Source organism: Oncorhynchus keta, chromosome 18 (genome assembly GCF_023373465.1).
Source record: "Oncorhynchus keta strain PuntledgeMale-10-30-2019 chromosome 18, Oket_V2, whole genome shotgun sequence".
Classification (NCBI taxonomy): domain Eukaryota; kingdom Metazoa; phylum Chordata; class Actinopteri; order Salmoniformes; family Salmonidae; genus Oncorhynchus; species Oncorhynchus keta.
This window is the reverse complement of record NC_068438.1, coordinates 2,527,773-2,548,106: the sequence shown is the minus strand read 5'-3', so window position 1 is coordinate 2,548,106 and position 20,334 is coordinate 2,527,773. Positions and strand designations below refer to the sequence as shown.

Sequence of the window (20,334 nt, the reverse complement as noted above, 5' to 3'; positions counted from 1 at the left end):
GGAATTCCTGATGGGCCACCCCCAGGTGGTAAGGGTAGGCAACAACATGTCTGCCACGCTGATCCTCAACACTGGGGTCCCTCGGGGGTGTGCACTTAGTCCACTCCTGTACTCCCTGTTCACCCACGACTGCGTGGCCAAACACAACTCCAACAGCATCATTAAGTTTGCTCACAACAGTGGTAGGCCTGGTCACCGACAACGATGAGGCAGCCTATAGGGAGGAGGTCAGAGACCTCAATGTGAGTAAGACAAAGGAGATGATCGTAGACTATAGGAAAAGGCGGGCCGAACAGGCCCCCATTGACATCGACGGGGCTGTAGTGGTTCAGGTGGAGGATTTGAAGTTCCTTGGTGTACACATCACCAACAAACTATCATGGTCCAAACACACCAAGACAGTCAGGAAGAGGGCACGACCAAACCTCTTCCCCCTCAGGAGACTGAAAAGATTTGGCATGGGTCTCCAGATCCTCAAAAGATTCTACAGCTGCACCATCGAGAGCATCCTGACCGGTTACATCACCGCAGGGGTATGGCAACTGCTCGGCATCTGACTGTTCCCGAGATGGCACAGCAGTTCAGACGTCTTTTGTCCTCGTCTTGTCGTGTCCGGTATATATATATATTTACAACTTTTTTTCACGTACATTTTATTTTTATTTTCCATCAACTCATCTTCAAAACACTCTCCTGCAACCCGCCTCACCAATTTATATTTATAAATAAGTATTATTTACCTCAAATCTGCAATCCTCCAAGAAGCTAGCCAGAAGCTAGCCAGAAGCTCCAAGAAGCTAGCCAGAAACTAACCAGAAGCTAGCCAGGAGCTAATCAGAAGCTAGTTCCGAAGTTAGTTAGCTTCTTTACTGGAAAATCGTTAGTATTCAGCTGACCACGGTTTGTGGTCATCAGCTATCCTTTAGCTCGAAAATCTATTGCCAGTTTTTGTACGGCGCGGCTCGGAACGGAACATACCGGACCAATTTTTCTCTCCATGTCCTTGGATTTCGGCTGCTCTCTGTGGACATTCATTCCCGGATCTCACAGCTGGCTGGCTGCTGTCCGTGTGTCTGTCTGCTCTCGTCGATTCCGGAGCAAGCATCGGTTGCTCCGGAGCTGGCCAGCTCCGTCAGTCGCTCCTGAGCTCCGTCAATCACTCCTGGGCTGCAGTCACCTATCCGGACCCGTTTTACCGCCTACGCGGAGCCCCACCGGGCCATCACAACTGGACTGCCGACGTTATCTACCCGAAGGAGATCCGGCTGGCTCCTCCGTCGCGACGTTACCTGAACGCCCATCTGCGGCCTGCTAACCGTTAGCTGTCTTACCGGCTGCTCTCAGAATAGACAATCGACAATCTATTTATTTTTATTATTATTATTATTATTATTATTATTATTATTATGTTTCTTCTTGGGCCTCTATAACTATATCTATTGTTTTGATTTTATTTTTGTTGTTGGACTGATTTGGACTAATCCCCTCTACCACACGGAACCCCACTAATCTACTGACGGAACGCAAGAGGTGGCTAACAACAGACCTCCATCCTATGCTAGCTTGCTACCGATGTCCTGGCTAGCTGTCTAAATCGCCGTGACCCCCAAACCAACCACTCCACTCACTGGACTCTTTTGATCACTCGACTAAGGATGCCTCTCCTTAATGTCAATATGTCTTGTCCATTGCTGTTCTGGTTAGTGTTTATTGGCTTATTTCACTGTAGCGCCTCTAGTCCTGCTCACTATACCTTATCCAATTTATTAGTTCCACTACCCACACATGCAATGACATCTCCTGGTTTCAATTATGTTTCTAGAGACTATATCTCTCTCTTCATCACTCAATACCTAGGTTTACCTCCACTGTATTCACATCCTACCATACCTTTGTCTGTACATTATACCTTGATGCTATTTTATCGCCCCCAGAAACCTCCTTTTACTCTCTGTTCCAGACGTTCTAAACGACCAATTCTTATTGCTTTTAGCCGTACCCTTATTCTTTTTCTCCTATGTTCCTCTGGCGATGTAGAGGTGAATCCAGGCCCTGCAGTGCCTAGCTCCACTCCTATTCCCCAGGTGCTCTCTTTTGATGACTTCTGTAACCGTAATAGCCTTGGTTTCATGCATGTTAACATTAGAAGCCTCCTCCCTAAGTTTGTTCTATTCACTGCTTTAGCACACTCTGCCAACCCAGATGTTCTAGCTGTGTCTGAATCCTGGCTTAGGAAGACCACCAAAAATTCTGAAATTCCAAATTCCAACATTTTCAGACAAGATAGAACTGCTAAAGGGGGCGGTGTTGCAATCTACTGCAAAGATAGCCTGCAGAGTTCTGTCCTACTATCCAGGTCTGTACCCAAACAATTTGAACTTCTACTTTTAAAAATCCACCTCTCTAAAAACAAGTCTCTCACTGTTGCCACCTGCTATAGACCACCCTCTGCCCCCAGTTGTGCTCTGGACACCATATGTGAACTGATTGCCCCCCATCTATCTTCAGAGCTCGTGCTGCTAGGCGACCTAAACTGGAACATGCTTAACACCCCAGCCATCCTACAATCTAAACTTGATGCCCTCAATCTCACTCAAATTATCAATATACCTACCAGGTACCCCCCCAAAGCCTTAAACACGGGCACCCTCATAGATATCATCCTAACCAACTTCCCCTCTAAATACACCTCTGCTGTCTTCAACCAAGATCTCAGCGATCACTGCCTCATTGCCTGCATCCGTAATGGGTCAGCGGTCAAACGACCTCCACTCATCACTGTAAAACGCTCCCTGAAACACTTCAGCGAGCAGGCCTTTCTAATCGACCTGGCCGGGGTATCCTGGAAGGATATTGATCTCATCCCGTCAGTAGAGGATGCCTGGATATTTTTTTTAAATGCCTTCCGAACCATCTTAAATAAACATACCCCATTCAAGAAATTTAGAACCAGGAACAGATATAGCCCTTGGTTCTCCCCAGACCTGACTGCCCTTAACCAACACAAAAACATCCTATGGCGTTCTGCATTAGCATCGAACAGCCCCCGTGAAATGCAGCTGTTCAGGGAAGCTAGAAACCGTTATACACAGGCAGTTAGAAAAGCCAAGGCTAGCTTTTTCAAGCAGAAATTTGCTTCCTGCAACACTAACTCAAAAAGTTCTGGGACACTGTAAAGTCCATGGAGAATAAGAACACCTCCTCCCAGCTGCCCACTGCACTGAAGATAGGAAACACTGTCACCACTGATAAATCCACCATAATTGAGAATTTCAATAAGCATTTTTCTACGGCTGGCCATGCTTTCCACCTGGCTACTCCTACCCCGGTCAACAGCACTGCACCCCCAACAGCAACTCGCCCAAGCCTTCCCCATTTCTCCTTCTCCCAAATCCATTCAGCTGATGTTCTGAAAGAGCTGAAAAATCTGGACCCCTACAAATCAGCCGGGCTAGACGATCTGGACCCTTTCTTTCTGAAATTATCTGCCGAAATTGTTGCCACCCCTATTACTAGCCTGTTCAACCTCTCTTTCGTGTCGTCTGAGATTCCCAAAGATTGGAAAGCAGCTGCGGTTATCCCCCTCTTCAAAGGGGGGGGACACTCTTGACCCAAACTGCTACAGACCTATATCTATCCTACCATGCCTTTCTAAGGTCTTCGAAAGCCAAGTCAACAAACAGATTACCGACCATTTCGAATCTCACCATACCTTCTCTGCTATGCAATCTGGTTTCAGAGCTGGTCATGGGTGCACCTCAGCCACGCTCAAGGTCCTAAACGATATCTTAACCGCCATCGATAAGAAACATTACTGTGCAGCCGTATTCATTGATCTGGCCAAGGCTTTCGACTCTGTCAACCACCACATCGGCAGACTCGACAGCCTTGGTTTCTCAAATGATTGCCTCGCCTGGTTCACCAACTACTTATCTGATAGAGTTCAGTGTGTCAAATCAGAGGATCTGCTGTCCGGACCTCTGGCAGTCTCTATGGGGGTGCCACAGGGTTCAATTCTTGGACCGACTCTCTTCTCTGTATACATCAATGAGGTCGCTCTTGCTGCTGGTGAGTCCCTGATCCACCTCTACGCAGACGACACCATTCTGTATACTTCCGGCCCTTCTTTGGACACTGTGTTAACAACCCTCCAGGCAAGCTTCAATGCCATACAACTCTCCTTCCGTGGCCTCCAATTGCTCTTAAATACAAGTAAAACTAAATGCATGCTCTTCAACCGATCGCTACCTGCACCTACCCGCCTGTCCAACATCACTACTCTGGACGGGTCTGACTTAGAATACGTGGACAACTACAAATACTTAGGTGTCTGGTTAGACTGTAAACTCTCCTTCCAGACCCATATCAAACATCTCCAATCCAAAGTTAAATCTAGAATTGGCTTCCTATTTCGCAACAAAGCATCCTTCACTCATGCTGCCAAACATACCCTTGTAAAACTGACCATCCTACCAATCCTCGACTTTGGCGATGTCATTTACAAAATAGCCTCCAATACCCTACTCAACAAATTGGATGCAGTCTATCACAGTGCAATCCGTTTTGTCACCAAAGCCCCATATACTACCCACCATTGCGACCTGTACGCTCTCGTTGGCTGGCCCTCGCTTCATACTTGTCGCCAAACCCACTGGCTCCATGTCATCTACAAGACCCTGCTAGGTAAAGTGCCCCCTTATCTCAGCTCGCTGGTCACCATAGCATCTCCCACCTGTAGCACACGCTCCAGCAGGTACATCTCTCTAGTCACCCCCAAAACCAATTCTTTCTTTGGCCGCCTCTCCTTCCAGTTCTCTGCTGCCAATGACTGGAACGAACTACAAAAATCTCTGAAACTGGAAACACTTATCTCCCTCACTAGCTTTAAGCACCAACTGTCAGAGCATCTTACAGATTACTGCACCTGTACATAGCCCACCTATAATTTAGCCCAAAAACTACCTCTTTCCCAACTGTATTTAATTTATTTATTTTGCTCCTTTGCACCCCATTATTTTTATTTCTACTTTGCACATTCTTCCATTGCAAAACTACCATTCCAGTGTTTTACTTGCTATATTGTATTTACTTTGCCACCATGGCCTTTTTTGCCTTTACCTCCCTTCTCACCTAATTTGCTCACATTGTATATAGACTTGTTTATACTGTATTATTGACTGTATGTTTGTTTTACTCCATGTGTAACTCTGTGTCGTTGTATCTGTCGAACTGCTTTGCTTTATCTTGGCCAGGTCGCAATTGTAAATGAGAACTTGTTCTCAACTTGTCTACCTGGTTAAATAAAGGTGAAATAAAAAAAATAAAAAAATTAAAAGGCGCTACAGAGGGTAGTGTGTACGGCCCAGTACATCACTGGGGCCAAGCTTCCTGACATCCAGGACCTATATAATAGGCAGTGTCAGAGGAAAGCCCATAAAATCGTTAGTCACCCAAGTCATAGTCTGTTTTCTCTGCTACCGCACGGCAAGCGATACCGGAGCGCCAAGTCTAGAACCAAAAGGCTCCTTAACAGCTTCTAACCTCAATCCATAAGACTGCTGATCAATTAATCAAATAGCAACTGGACTATTTACATTGATTTGATGTTATTATACATATATTTTTGTGCCACTTATTTGAAAAGTGTGTTACAAATAAGATATTACTGTTATTAGTACTATTATATAGCGCCAATCCACTTTTCTAGACACGGGACGAAGTCAGGATATTTTGGGGGGCTTTCAGTTGGAAAATAAACTGCAGGACTATTCAGATTGTTGATGAACACTCTTCTCATCTTTCTGTCTATAATACAGTACTGCAATGTAGAGAAATGCATTTCACTATACATTTATGTTCCCTGAACTGATTTTAAACCCCAGATTTCAGCATATATTTCAGTTTCCTGAACTGATTTTAAACCCCAGATTTCAGCATATATTAAAGATCCCTGAAGCGATTCCAACCTGTGACTTCAGAATATGTTTTTAAAGAGAATCTTAGCTAGAACACGTAACTTTCAAGTTATCAACAATTGCTTCAGTAGAAGTCTGAAGAAAATATCTCAGAACAAGCACACTGAATGTGGTGAATGGAACAGCTTCTGAAGAGAAGATACGATCCATCACATCCACAACCGTTATGCATGTTACTGACATCATAAAATTGAAAAAAACATACTGACAATGAAAATCAGGAATTATTATAAAACCTTGATGAAATTTCACTTTCCAGAGAAAGTTTCAAGATGATCTGATGTCAGGTGCAGGTTTTACATTTCCTAAAACCTTTATGGATGTTACATTGCCTGTCTCTTCCATTGGGTCTGTACTGTTACATTGCCTGTCCCAGTCAACCCCCCCTATCTTTGGGTCTGTACTGTTACATTGCCTGTCCCCCACGATCTTTACAATACTTTAATACAACACTCAAGACTCTTCCATTGGGCCTGTACTGTTTCATTAACATGTCCATAACTAATACTGGGGGACAGCTATGTCGATGACATCACCAGCTATGAGTGGAAAACAAGACCCGGGAAGCCCATTCTAAAAGAAATTAAATATGATTGGCTGAAAAGCCTTTTGGAGACGTGGCCACCTGCTCTGTAATGATCAGAATTCATGCAATGACCTGTTTATAGGCGTTAAAGCTGCAACATATAACTTTTTGGGTGACCTGACCAACTTCACATAGAAAATGTGTGTTATAGATCTGTCATTCTCATTGAAAGCAAGTCTAAGAAGTCACAGATCTGATCTATGTGCGGTATGTCTATGCTTCCAATTCTTAAGTGTTGTTTTTGAGTCTATTATCTTCAAACAGCTGAAAATATTTGAGGTTTTGGAAAATGTATTTAACAGCGGTTTAGATAATAGAATGATTGTGACAAAACAAGCTCAGAGTGTAGACATACTGAAATCAGGCGAAATATCACAATTTTATCAAATGGTGGAGAGATTTCTGCATATTGAACCTTTAAGGATAATTATCACTGTGGTTCAGGTTCACTTTTATGCAAAATCACCCTTAGAAATTGTGTAAAAATTGATTAAATGCTTCCCAACATCTTTAACGGTTTGTTGGTGGACCCCCCTCTTTGTAGCTTCATCAATTCCTACAGAACATATCCAAGTGGCTAATTAGAATATTGGGACATTGTTTGAAGCCACTAGAGCAACAATGTTGACATTCTGAAATGCGACCTCTGACCTGCCGTAGGGAATGGATGAGACAGCAACCTTTTCTGCTTGGCTAGAAACTATAGAACGAACAACCAGTGTGATTGGCCAGAAACTATAGAATGAACAACCAGTGTGATTGGCCAGAAACTATAGAATGAACAACCAGTGTGATTGGCCAGAAACTATAGAATGAACAACCAGTGTGATTGGCAAGAAACAATAGAAACAATAGAATGAACAACCAGTGCTTTTGTCTCTCAACCTCAGAAATATAACTAATGATTGTCTCATGTCCAGATTATATCTGTTGGACACATTTAGAAATATAACTAATGATTGTCTGATGTCCAGATTATATCTTTTAGAAATATAACTAATGACTGTCTCATGTCCAGATTATATCTGTTAGAAATATAACTAATGACTGTCTGATGTCCAGATTATATCTGTTAGAGACATTTAGAAATATAACTAATGACTGTCTCATTTTGGTATCAGAAAGAACAAGTATTTCTAGATATGTTTGATATTGAATAGAATGTTTTATAGAATTATTTATAGTATATAGAATTAATATAGAAATGCTGACTGTGCACAGCGTTGTATGGAAGTTGTTTATTTGTATACAGAATATCCCTCTATTTGTCATGACCCCTCGTGGCCAATTATAGGTGCGTTTCATTAGTTGGATTATGGGAAGACGGGGTCAGTTGAAGTCTACATGGAACAGATGATGGGTGCCTGTATAGAAGATGCCGTTTTAAGATACAGTTTTCAACCAATTAATATCATTGTTTTATATCGTTTTATTGTGGATTATACCTCTGGATTGACCTTTTGACTTCAAGCTTTTCACCTTCATAATTGCTGTAGCATTTGAACATCAATATGTCACTGCTTCCTTGTTTTAGCTTTAAACCAACTCCTTGAAGTGTCCATGACATCACCACTTCCTATCAAACCAACTCCTTGAATACTCTACTACTTAACGTTTGCAGTTGTCTATTAAACACAATTTTCAAAGTAATATTTGTTTCACTTTAGTGTGTTTATACTTTAATGTATTTATGTATCACTTTTCAACAGGAAAAGTAAAAATCACTGGAGGACGTCATGAACAATTCATATAGTACAAAAACATATTCAAGTGTAGAATGCCCTTTTAAAAATCACACGAGTTCAACAACTGCAGTTTGTGCCCCTATTTTTTAGGATAGTACTCACGGTATTTACTGGTGTTAATCAGAACTCCAGTCTTCTCTTCTTCGTCCTCCTCTAATGTGACAGTAATCTCCCCCTCTTCATCCTTCATTAAAAAAACGTGGTCATCTTCTTTCACTGTCGCAGTAACCTCCTCCACTCGAAAAACGGCTTCCTCCTCTTCTTTTACTGTAACATCCTCCTCCTCTTTCACTCTGAACGCATCTTTCTCTTCTTCTTTCACGGTAACAGCCTCATCCTCTACTTGATTTTGTATTGTCACAGCCTCCTCTTCCTCCTCCTCTTTGACGAGAGCGTCTTTCTCAGTCCAGCAGACGTCCTCTTCTTTATCAGGAGGAGAGTAGTTTAGTGAACTCATGGTCGTGGATAATAGCTCATTAGCATTAGCGACTAGACTAGTGCAAATTTAACCAGCCAGCTTGTTGACTTACAACGTAAACATAAAATTAAATGAGGTAGCTAGTTGTTTCCACATAGGTATGTTTAAATCATAGTGGCAAATAAACCACGAAATTGTCTAAAGATCTTGAATGTTCCGACTTTGTTCTCTAGCGAGCTACCGAGGTGGCTGCAGGTGTTCCGTCCACTAAATTATACGTCACAGTAGAACCATCACCTGAAAGACACATATCGCCATCTGCTGTCTGGAAGGAGTAAACGCAGTTGAGGAGGGAAAACCTTTTTTTTCCTTCAATGAATTATGATATTATCAAGCAGTTTAGGGAAACGTTTTTTTCCTCTCCATTAAATATGAATATTATAGCAACACGTGTTGTTTGAATAGTTCAGATTTGTAATGAGATTTTAAAACAAACTCTACATCTACTCCACATCTGTATTCCTGATTCAGTCAAATAACTAGTTATCAAAATAAGCAACTAGTTATTGATACCCTTGATAGAGATGAGCAAAAATGACTGTATGAAATAAAATTAAAAAACTTTACCCACTACCAGGATATTTTTGCCACCAAACCTGGTTACCTTTCTGCTAGGAGGCTGAAACTTGGCCATAAGTGGATCTTCCAGCAAGACACGTCAACATCCACAAAGAAATGTTTATAAAATCAAATATACGTACAGAACTTGTCTGATGCTTTAACGTGCTTTAACCTGTCTGGCACCAGTGGGACAGGTAGCGTCCCACCTCGAAAACAGCAAGTGAAATTGCAGGGTGCCAAATTCAAAACAGAAATCCCATAATTAAAATTCCTCAAACATACAAGTATTATATACCATTTTAAAGATACACTTCTTGTAAATCCAACCACAGTGTCCGATTTCAAAAAGGCTTTACGGCGAAAGCACACCATCTGATTTTGTTAGGTCAGCACCTTGTCACAGAAAACCATACAGCCATTTTCCAACCAAGGAGAGGGCTCACAAAAGTCCGAAATAGTGTTTAGGGTCAGGTCTGGGTGGTCTGCCAGGGGCCGTTTCATTTAGTATCCCTCCTTCAGGGAACAATAGTTATAGTCATAACGTTATTCGTTGAGAGCCACGATACAAAAGTACAAAGGTTTTTTACAGCCAAGATACACCGCTTTCAACCTACATGACCAACAACAGATGTTTAGAACAGGTGACAAGGTTTAGATTTGTATGAAAGATACTTGTAATTCTCAGCAGACAGCATCTGCTGTAAAAACGGTACTCTTTGTGTAGAGACCAGGGTCTGGCCCTGAGGTCATCTCTCCCTGGTACCATATAGAACAGAAACATTAACTCAAGCTCTGGAATGCCCATCCTCAGTAGAACACACAGACGCAATAGTTCTAAGAACCCTCTATTCTGTTGCATAAAACCACCATTTGATGCAATAAAAGTATTATAACATAATGTTGAAGTTTTGCTCTCAGTGCCCACTGAAAGTTGACTAGTAACAACAACTGGGACCTAAAAGACACCCACCACGAGACCCACTAAATCTGCCAAAGAAGAGGGAAACAAAAGAAAAACCCACACCCAACTTAAAAACAGGAAGCAAACCAAAAAGGTGGATCGACTAAAGGTGTTGACTCTCCACATCTATCAAGACATCCAACCAGAACCAGAACAAATAGCAGGCCAAACTATCCCTCTCGGCACTGCCTGGACTGCGCAAAAATGCAAATGCTTTCTGTTTGAGTTATATTTGGTTTTATTTTCATCCAGACTTTCTTAAATAGAACCTGGACCAGTTCAGGTGAAACACCTTCCCACTAACTAGACGGACAAGCCAGCAGAGGTGTAACACATACTGACTAACGAGGTGACCTCAATCAGTGCACCCTACCTGCTAACGAGCTATACCTCAAAACATAAATGGGAAGACCAAAGCCTGTAACACCTTCCCCCTTTAACAACAAATATATGCTATGTTTTTGTTGGACAAGTTTGCTCACCCCCGACAGAAAACAACTTCCATTTCACATAATCAACTACAATAAACATGGTGTCTACTGGCTGTCAACAACTAAAAACAAGATTTAAAAAACACATTTCTAAATAATGAATCCTTTTTCTTTCAATAGAATCCTAAAACTAACTAGCTTCTAGAACTCTCGTCCCCTTGGAAAGAGCCCCCAAAAACCTTGCCTCCAATACGGAAAAACGTGCAGTCAAAATAAATTGTGATCCATGGCAACGCACTAGCTAAACGCAAAACTTGTTGACTGCCCACCCTTGAGACAATCAGCAACCAACTCTTGCAATATCCGTAGTAACTTTCCACCTCACTGCGGAGCTTCTCTCGCTTCTCCATAGGCATGCTGTTGGATATAAAAGCAGGGTAACAATGTCAATATAATTGTACCCAACAATGTTATGTTGGTTGCATGAATAACTATGATTCCTAAATCTTACATAATTGTAAATATGAAATATCAAAACCAACTGTACACCCCTTTGTTAATATGTATTGGTATTCTGCCCTTGAGTTGCGTTCCCATGCAAAACTAGACAGATAGCTAACAACTAAGTCTTCAATAAAACTCCCACGGCGTGACTTTTCTTGAATGAATATATTGAAAACGTTTATGTTGTGAAACTGCAAAATACAGAAAATAATATACTTTAGTATTCAATTCACACCGACATAATACATGTACATTATACATTTGAAGTTGCATAAATACAAAGCACATGCTAAGGTACCATGCATCTGGCATGATGCCAAACCATATAGCTAATTGTTACTCATATGGTAACTGGCTCCTTTCATTACTCTAATAATGTACAACCATTTATGTAGAATAACAAAGCATATTACACTAGAAACAGTAACAAAACTACAGTATTGTATATTTTACAATTCTTTTGCATGACGCACAAGCAAAGTAATACAGCTAACGACATACATTAAAGGCATTGCAATTTGTGAGTAAATGCAACCAACATTGATATGTAAGCAACTCTATCAATGACAAGATTATCATCATTAGCTAAATGCTTGAATCGAACTTACAAACAAATATTTTCCAAGGCTGAAGCGTGACAAGAAATAACTACATTGAAAGACCTGCACCGTAGCGTTGTTTGAAGCTGCTTCTATGCGTGCAGAACAAATTCTCTACTTCCTGTTTGCGAAGTCTTTCTAAGTACCAGAAATATCCACTAGGGGGCAAATAACACCATTGAACACAATGGAAATCCAATTTAACCATTGTAATAAAATAATCTGTTAACTTCTAACAGGATGGTAGCACAATTGGCAATAATGAACTTGATGGTGAGGCATGGAATAATAAAACATGTATCTTTTGTCAGGCTGGATGTTTGAAATATGAGGTGATTTGAGTCATGCTTCATCAGTAGTGGCATAAAGACAATTAGCACTTGAGCGTTGTCAAGAAATACTGGAGTGATGTAAGATTGTTAATAAAATTGATTATAGACCAATTTATTATACCCTGGTAGGCCGTCAATGTAAATAAGTCAGTTAAGAACAAATTCTGGCTTACGGCCCAACGCTCTAACCACGAGGTTACCTGCAAGTAAATTGAAATTAAGTTATTTTCAAGTCACTGAAAAAACTACCCGAAAATACATATTTCGGGCATAGTCTTCTTTTCAACATCTTTTCAATGACATTTTGCTAGGAGGGATATCCCGATGTCAAACCACAGTTTTAACCTGTCCAAATCAATAACTAATATGCAGAAACAGTTTGGGATAAATTGAAAACCTAAACATAAAATGTGCAATATCCACAAACATCTGCCACAATAATCATATTACTTGTATTTGTTTAAACAAGCACCAGAAACGTTGTTGTTTTGACAAGTAGTAATACATCACTAATATCGACTAGGTTGTACGTGCTGTTGAAACTAACACAACTAAAAAACACATGGACATTTGAGATATCTTTTACCTCACTGGTTAGAGCACAACCTGCAGAAGACATTCAGCTACATTTGAGTGATGCATTTTAATTTAGGGGTCGCTAAACAAAGGAATGCAACACTTATGTGTCATAACTCATCGATATCATGTTGAAATCAACTGCGAAAGGAGGGAGATGAGGTTGCAAGTCCTGTTAAAACTAACAGCTCAAAAACCCCACGGAATCTGGGAGTAATGTGTACATCACTGGATAGAGGACAATTTGAAGAAAACAGCGAGCTACATTTTGGAGTGTTGCATTTTGATTCAAGTCGGTCATCAACGTGGTAAGTGTAACACAACTCAACTTTCAATTCTGAGCCTGGATTTTTCCCCTGAGGCTAATATCAATTCAATTCAATTCAAGGGCTTTATTGGCATGGGAAACATGTGTTAACATTGCCAAAGCAAGTGAGGTAGACAACATACATGGGTTGTATGGGTTGTATTTACAATGGTGTTTGTTCTTCACTGGTTGCCCTTTTCTCGTGGCAACAGGTCACAAATATTGCTGCTGTGATGGCACACTGTGGAATTTCACCCAAAAGATATGGGAGTTTTTCAAAATTGGATTTGTTTTCGAATTCTTTGTGGATCTGTGTAATCTGGGGGAAATATGTCTCTCTAATATGGTCATACATTGGGCAGGAGGTTAGGAAGTGCAGCTCAGTTTCCACCTCATTTTGTGGGCAGTGAGCACATAGCCTGTCTTCTCTTGAGAGCCATGTCTGCCTACGGTGGCCTTTCTCAATAGCAAGGCTATGCTCACTGAGTCTGTACATAGTCAAAGCTTTCCTTAATTTTGGGTCAGTCACAGTGGTCAGGTATTCTGCCGCTGTGTACTCTCTGTGTAGGGCCAAATAGCATTCTAGTTTGCTCTGTTTTTTTGTTAATTCTTTCCAATGTGTTAAGTAATTATCTTTTTGTTTTCTCATGATTTGGTTGGGTCTAATTGTGCTGTTGTCCTGGGGCTCTGTAGGGTGTGTTTGTGTTTGTGAACAGAGCCCCAGGACCAGCTTGCTTAGGGGACTCTTCTCCAGGTTCATCTCTCTGTAGGTGATGGATTGGTTATGGAAGGTTTGTGAATCACTTCCTTTTAGGTGGTTGTAGAATTTAACGGCTCTTTTCTGGATTTTGATAATTAGTGGGTATCGGCCTAATTCTGCTCTGCATGCATTATTTGGTGTTTTACGTTGTACACGGAGGATATTTTTGCAGAATTCTGCGTGCAGAGTCTCAATTTGGTGTTTGTCCCATTTTGTGAAGTCTTGGTTGGTGAGCGGACCCCAGACCTCACAACCATAAAGGGCAATGGGCTCTATGACTGATTCAAGTATTTTTAGCCAAATCCTAATTGGTATGTTGAAATTTATGTTTCTTTTGATGGCATAGAATGCCCTTCTTGCCTTGTCTCTCAGATCGTTCACAGCTTTGTGGAAGTTACCTGTGGCGCTGATGTTTAGGCCAAGGTAATATCTATATCATGTTGAAATCAATTGATAAAGGGGCAAACATTTAGGCTTCTACATTGTGACATCATTAAAATACTCCTACTACAATGTAAAACATTCTACATTGTGACATGATTTCATTGATATCATGAAACAACTCCATGTATTTTCTGATGTTTGATCAGATAACTTTTATCAGAGTATCTCTTCCCACATTGATTACAGCTAAGATATTTCTCTCCTGTGTGTTCTCTGGTGTCGTACCAGGCTGTTTAACAGAGTAAAACTCTTCCCACGTCAATTAGAGCTAAAGGATTTCTATTGTGTGTGTGTTCTCTGGTGTATTGTCAGCTGCCCAGATGTAGCAAAACTCTTCACACATTGATTACAGCTATAAGATTTCTCTCCTGTGTGTGTTCTCTGGTGTACTGTCAGAAGGCTAGATAAAATAAAACTCTTCCCACATTGAGTACAGTTAAAAGGTTTCTCTCCTGTGTGTCTTCTCTGGTGTATCTTCAGATAGCTAGATTGAACAAAACTCTTCCCACATTGATCACAGCTATAGGGTTTCTCTCCTGTGTGTATTCTCTGGTGTGATATTACATATATATATATATATATAGGTTGCTTAGCTTAGTAAAACTCTTCCCACATTGAGTACAGCTGAAAGGTTTCTCTCCTGTATGTATTCTCTGGTGTAGAGTCAGATTGCTAGACCTAGTAAACATCTTCCCACATTCATCACAGCTATAAGGTTTCTCTCCTGTGTGTGTTCTCTGGTGTGATATCAGGCTGCTTAGCTGAGTAAAACTCTTCCCACATTCAGAACAGCTATAAGGTTTCTCGCCTGTGTGTGTTCTCTGGTGTGATATCAGGCTGCTTAGCTGAGTAAAACTCTTCCCACATTCATCACAGCTGTACGGTTTCACGCCTGTGTGTGTTCTCTGGTGCAATATCAGGCTGCTTAGCTGAGTAAAACTCTTCCCACATTGATCACAGCCGTGAGGTTTCTCTCCTGTGTGGATTCTCTGATTAATTTTAATGCCTGATGAGGTGGTGAATCTCTTCCCACAGTCAGAGCAGCAGTGAGTTCTCTTCCCTGTGGATCTCTGCTGGGGTTTCTTGACGTGTTCTGATCTGGAGAGAGTCTTCTCTGCTTTGTCAGCATCATGAGGTTGTTGAGGCTCCCCAGAGGACCCACGGTAGTCCCGTCTCTCTCCTGTGTGAACAACAAAGTCAGACAGATGGTAAAAGGCCCACAACAGCGGAATCCACTGTAAAAGGTGATGCCAACAGCGTAACCATGATGTTGTACAACAATTGACATCTAATCAATGTTAAAATTATTTGACAATTGTCTTAAAATGAGAAACAATAGTCATATTTGGTTTTGTTTTCACATTAGTAGTAAAATCAATGATTGGAGGCTAGAAATAAGTTATTAAAATTGTTGAAACCCTAAGCAATGTGCCAGACGACTTTTGGTCTCCAATATAGGCCACTTTCTGTGTTTGCTAAAATTGCGGCACAAGGGCAAAGCACACACAATTTGGTTGCAGAAACTCCTCCCTGCTAATGAGGAAACTGCTAGTTATGGATGTAGTGTATTTGGTTGCAGAAACTCCTCCCTGCTAATGAGGAAACCGCTAGTTATGGATGTAGTGTATCTGGTTGCAGAAACTCCTCCCTGCTAATGAGGAAGCCGCTAGTTATTGTCATGACTGTCCTGGTCGGGTTACCGGAGACCACAATCCGACAGAGAGATCTCTCACCCCCACCAGAGGAGAAGAGATTAAGGGGTATGAAGATGGGGGAGGGGGGGGTTTATGACACCTCACGCCCATTGTAAATCTAAGGCAGCAAAATCACTTTGTCCTCTCACTATGGAGAACCAGCCTCAGAGAATTAAACATGCAATAATTGGACTTTAGGACAATAAGTTTTGAACGGCAACAAAGGTGGTAATGACGAAAGATGGAATATGAAAATGTATGTCATTTTTGTTTCGTTATTCAAAGTTAAAGGACAACGTTATAACGAAAACATTGTAACTTTAAGAGTTTTCCCAGTATACGCTTGATGTTTATACATTGTACGTTGTGTGGAAAATGTCCAAATCAAAGAGAATGTTTTGGTACAGATGAAAAGTGAAGTTAGTTGTCTCAAATTGGATCTGAGTAAAATCCAGACCTCCAGCCTCTTAACTTGGTAAAAGGCGTAAACACCCACTTCTGACCCGAGGGTATAAGATATGTGAGTTAAGAATTAACATGCTAAACTAAGTGACCCGAGCTGCAGCCAAGGTCTGAGTAGTCAATGAACCCAAAACGCAACACGAGGTTGAAGACAAAGGAACCCTCTACCAAATCCATGCTATGGATGAGAAACTGTGTCTAAGAGAGTGAATTCAAGCAGGACCACCCGGTCACCACTCTCCATCGAATCGTGCATCTACACTGCTTTCATTCCTACGCTGTGAGCCCTGAGCTACAGGGCTGGCTGTCCTCAGAAGACCCCTTTCAGAACAAGGGCGAGGAAACAGACCACGAAGACAAGGACACTGACATCGTGAGGACAACCAGAGAGTAACACCAGAGAAGTGAAACATCCGAGGAACCCCCCATCGGAGACCTTCAACACGCAATTACATCATTATATTCCGACTGATAAGAGCGGCAGTTCGGGGCAAGGTTAGGGTTAAAATAAGCATAGCTGACAAATGCACCCAAATGTATATTCCTCTCGTATACTTTCTCTTTTACTCTCTCTTTTAAATCCACCTTTTGGGTAACACGCTTCATCGTGTGTTGGCCCGTTCGTTGTACTAAGTTCTAATCAAGAACTGTGTTTTGTGTATGTGTATCTTATATCATTTTAGCTTGCTAGTAAATAAATAATCAACTAAAATTGGTGTGGTACAGACTCATTGGTGAGACTCGGGTTTGTGCAGATTGACGGATTATGCGGCGTTCAGAATGAGACTGTAGAGGAAATTGATTAATTAGCGACTGTTGTAAAATCGATATTCTGAAATTCTTTGAGTAGAAACTCAATAAAACAAATTTTCCCATGGTGCCCCAGGTTAATGAGTTAATAATTGCCCGATTAATTTAATCACGCAATTATAAACAGTTAATCATTCGATGAGCAGCAGTTGTCACATTAACTGATACAACATTATGGATGTAGAAACAATCTGGTTGCAGAAACTCCTCCCTGCTAACGAGGAAACCGCTAGTTATGGATGTATTATATCTGCTTAAGAGGAAACCGCTAGTTATGGATGTATTATATCTGGTAATGAGGAAACCACTAGTTATGGATGTAGTATATCTGGTAATGAGGAAACCACTAGTTATGGATGTAGTATATCTGGTAAACGAGGAAACCACTAGTTATGGATGTAGTATATCTGGTAACGAGGAAACCACTAGTTATGGATGTAGTATATCTGGTAATGAGGAAACCACTAGTTATGGATGTAGTATATCTGGTAAACGAGGAAACCACTAGTTATGGATGTAGTATATCTGGTAACGAGGAAACCACTAGTTATGGATGTAGTATATCTGGTAACGAGGAAACCACTAGTTATGGATGTAGTATATCTGGTAACGAGGAAACCACTAGTTATGGATGTAGTATATCTGGTAATGAGGAAACCACTAGTTATGGATGTATTATATCTGGTAATGAGGAAACCACTAGTTATGGATGTAGTATATCTGGTAATGAGGAAACCACTAGTTATGGATGTAGTATATCTGGTAAACGAGGAAACCACTAGTTATGGATGTAGTATATCTGGTAACGAGGAAACCACTAGTTATGGATGTAGTATATCTGGTAATGAGGAAACCACTAGTTATGGATGTAGTATATCTGCCTGGAGCAAAAATGGTGAGTGAAGATTTTAGTTTTTCCACAATATATTCTGAATATTACAGTGCAAGATCATGAGTGCTACTCAAGGAAACACACATTAAGCTCTGTGTCTATTCACTAATTCACCACCGTGGGGGAAAACTCAGGGGAGTTCTCATAGGCTGACAGCAAAAATAGCCTCCATTTCCAGGTTGCTTATGGGTGCATTTCACATTACTTTTGGATTATAATTGTAAGGTTCGTTTGAATCTCCTGCTTAATATGTTTGTGTTATTGTCGCAACTCGACTGCTTTATACTTTTTTTTTTAAACACTTCAACAAGTAAAATGCTCTTTGGCTAGCTTTGCCATCAGCCTGACAATGAGGGTTTGAACACTAAGTGTTTAACAAATTGGCCCATAACTTTATCTAACAACAACATAGACCTACTGTGGGACCCATAACTTCACCTAACAACAACATAGACCAACTGTAGGACCCATAACTTCACCTGATGACAACATAGACCTACTGTAGGACCCATAGCTTTTCATTTGACCTTTATTTAACTGGGCAAGTCAGTTAAGAACAAATTCTTATTTACAATGATGGCCTAGGAACAGTAGGTTAAATGCCTTGCTCAGGGGCAGAACGACAGACTTTTACCTTGTCAGCTCGGGGATTCAATCTTATAAACTTTCGGTTACTGGCTCTAACCACTACCTGCCGACCCACTTGCCACCCCACTTCACCTAACAATAGCATAGACCAACAGTAGGAGCCATAATTTCACCTTACAACAACATAGACCTATCATGTAATATTTCAGGTGAAACATGGAAAATATCTTTGTCATGACATTTCCTAACCTGATCACCAGATAATTTTGTGAATAATCCCACTAGGCTACTCTGTAATGTGTTGTCATTCTAAATGACCTGAATAAAGGAAAATAGCTCTGTGTGTTGAACAATAGCTAATCAATCAAGGAACATTTCTCTACACATTAGGAACAAAGTATCTCTGTGTCCAAACAGACTAACAAGACCCTACTGTAAATCAAGCACACAATAACACATTATAAACACCAATTTTTTTAGGGATGTTGAATCCAACGTGGAGCACGGCATAACTGTCTTTACCAGAGTAATGAATGAAGAAGCACTTTGGTTGTTGCATGTCGTGATGTTCGTCATTTGACTGTCATTCAGAAAATGATTTCCTAGATCAGCTGATGATAGTTGAACATGTGACTGTAACTAAACAGCTACAGTATTAACTATTATGTGTAATTTTTGAAGAACCGCGATAATGACAGTATCGATTTGGGTGTTAAAGTTAAGGTGACTCTCGGTTAGAACCATTGGATTTAGTAAACTATGAAATTATTTAGGATGTCTGTGCCCATGAAAACTGTTTTCCCAGCGCAACATAAGGAGACACTAAATGTGACGTAGTTAGAGAGCATTTCAGACTACAAAAAAACTGTCCCACAGCATAACATAGTCACTCCCCTTTATGTAAATTATTAATACCCTTTAGCCTTGGCCACCCTTATCTTTCTGCTTAGTTTCCATTCTCTGATTGGCTCAGACATTAGGGCATTGATTCTATTGGTGGCGTGACCATTGCAATGACACAAAAATAAACAGACATGCACACTCCTATTGCAGGTGCCTATAACTGATTAACTAATGTTCCTGTCCAATGGCCTTCACAAGTCCAAGCCTCTGGTGCTTCCAAATGATTAACCAATGTTCCTGTCCAAAGGCCCAAAATGACCAGGTGTGTTGATCCAGCTTTGCACAATCACATATGTCTAATGGTTAACTATATTGATTCTGCTACCTACTTCTAAGAAAACAGTACAGATACTGGACAATTCTAAAGGTACTGGAAAATGTCCAATAATCTCCAGGAATTTAAAATAGGAATGGGGTTGCCCTAACGCTGGGGGAACACCAGTAAGCTTAATTCACTGGAAGTTATGCATGCCAGCCAACGGTAGTCAATGTTGGGCTTCCATGTGGCTTGGATAGGATATAGTGCTTGAGATGTCACTACAGACCCTGGTTAAATTGTAATGTAATGAATCAAATAGGCTGAATATTAAACAATGACTTATAAACAGCTCTAACAATTTGACCCCCACAAGAAATCTACACTGGCAATTCTAGAATATACTATATTGCCTAGAAACCTGGTTAAACTATCATTATGAATCATGGATAAATTCTAGAATATACTAT

General features: G+C 40.8%; 1 protein-coding gene and 1 pseudogene across 5 annotated transcripts in view; both read right to left on the bottom strand.

Moving 5' to 3' along the window:
* LOC118397045 (gastrula zinc finger protein XlCGF17.1-like) overlaps positions 1-11,819 on the bottom strand; it is a 41,488-nt gene extending 29,669 nt beyond the window's left edge. For 2 of the 5 annotated variants that reach the window (XM_052467169.1, XM_052467165.1), the window contains exon 1: positions 8,409-8,987. In XM_052467169.1, coding sequence (XP_052323129.1) covers positions 8,409-8,763 — 355 coding nt within the window. In that variant the 5' untranslated portion in view covers positions 8,764-8,987. The other 3 variants (XM_052467166.1, XM_052467167.1, XM_052467168.1) reach the window with 3 other exon arrangements.
* Positions 1-20,334, bottom strand: part of LOC127908947 (oocyte zinc finger protein XlCOF22-like) — a 37,292-nt pseudogene that overhangs the window by 8,334 nt on the left and 8,624 nt on the right.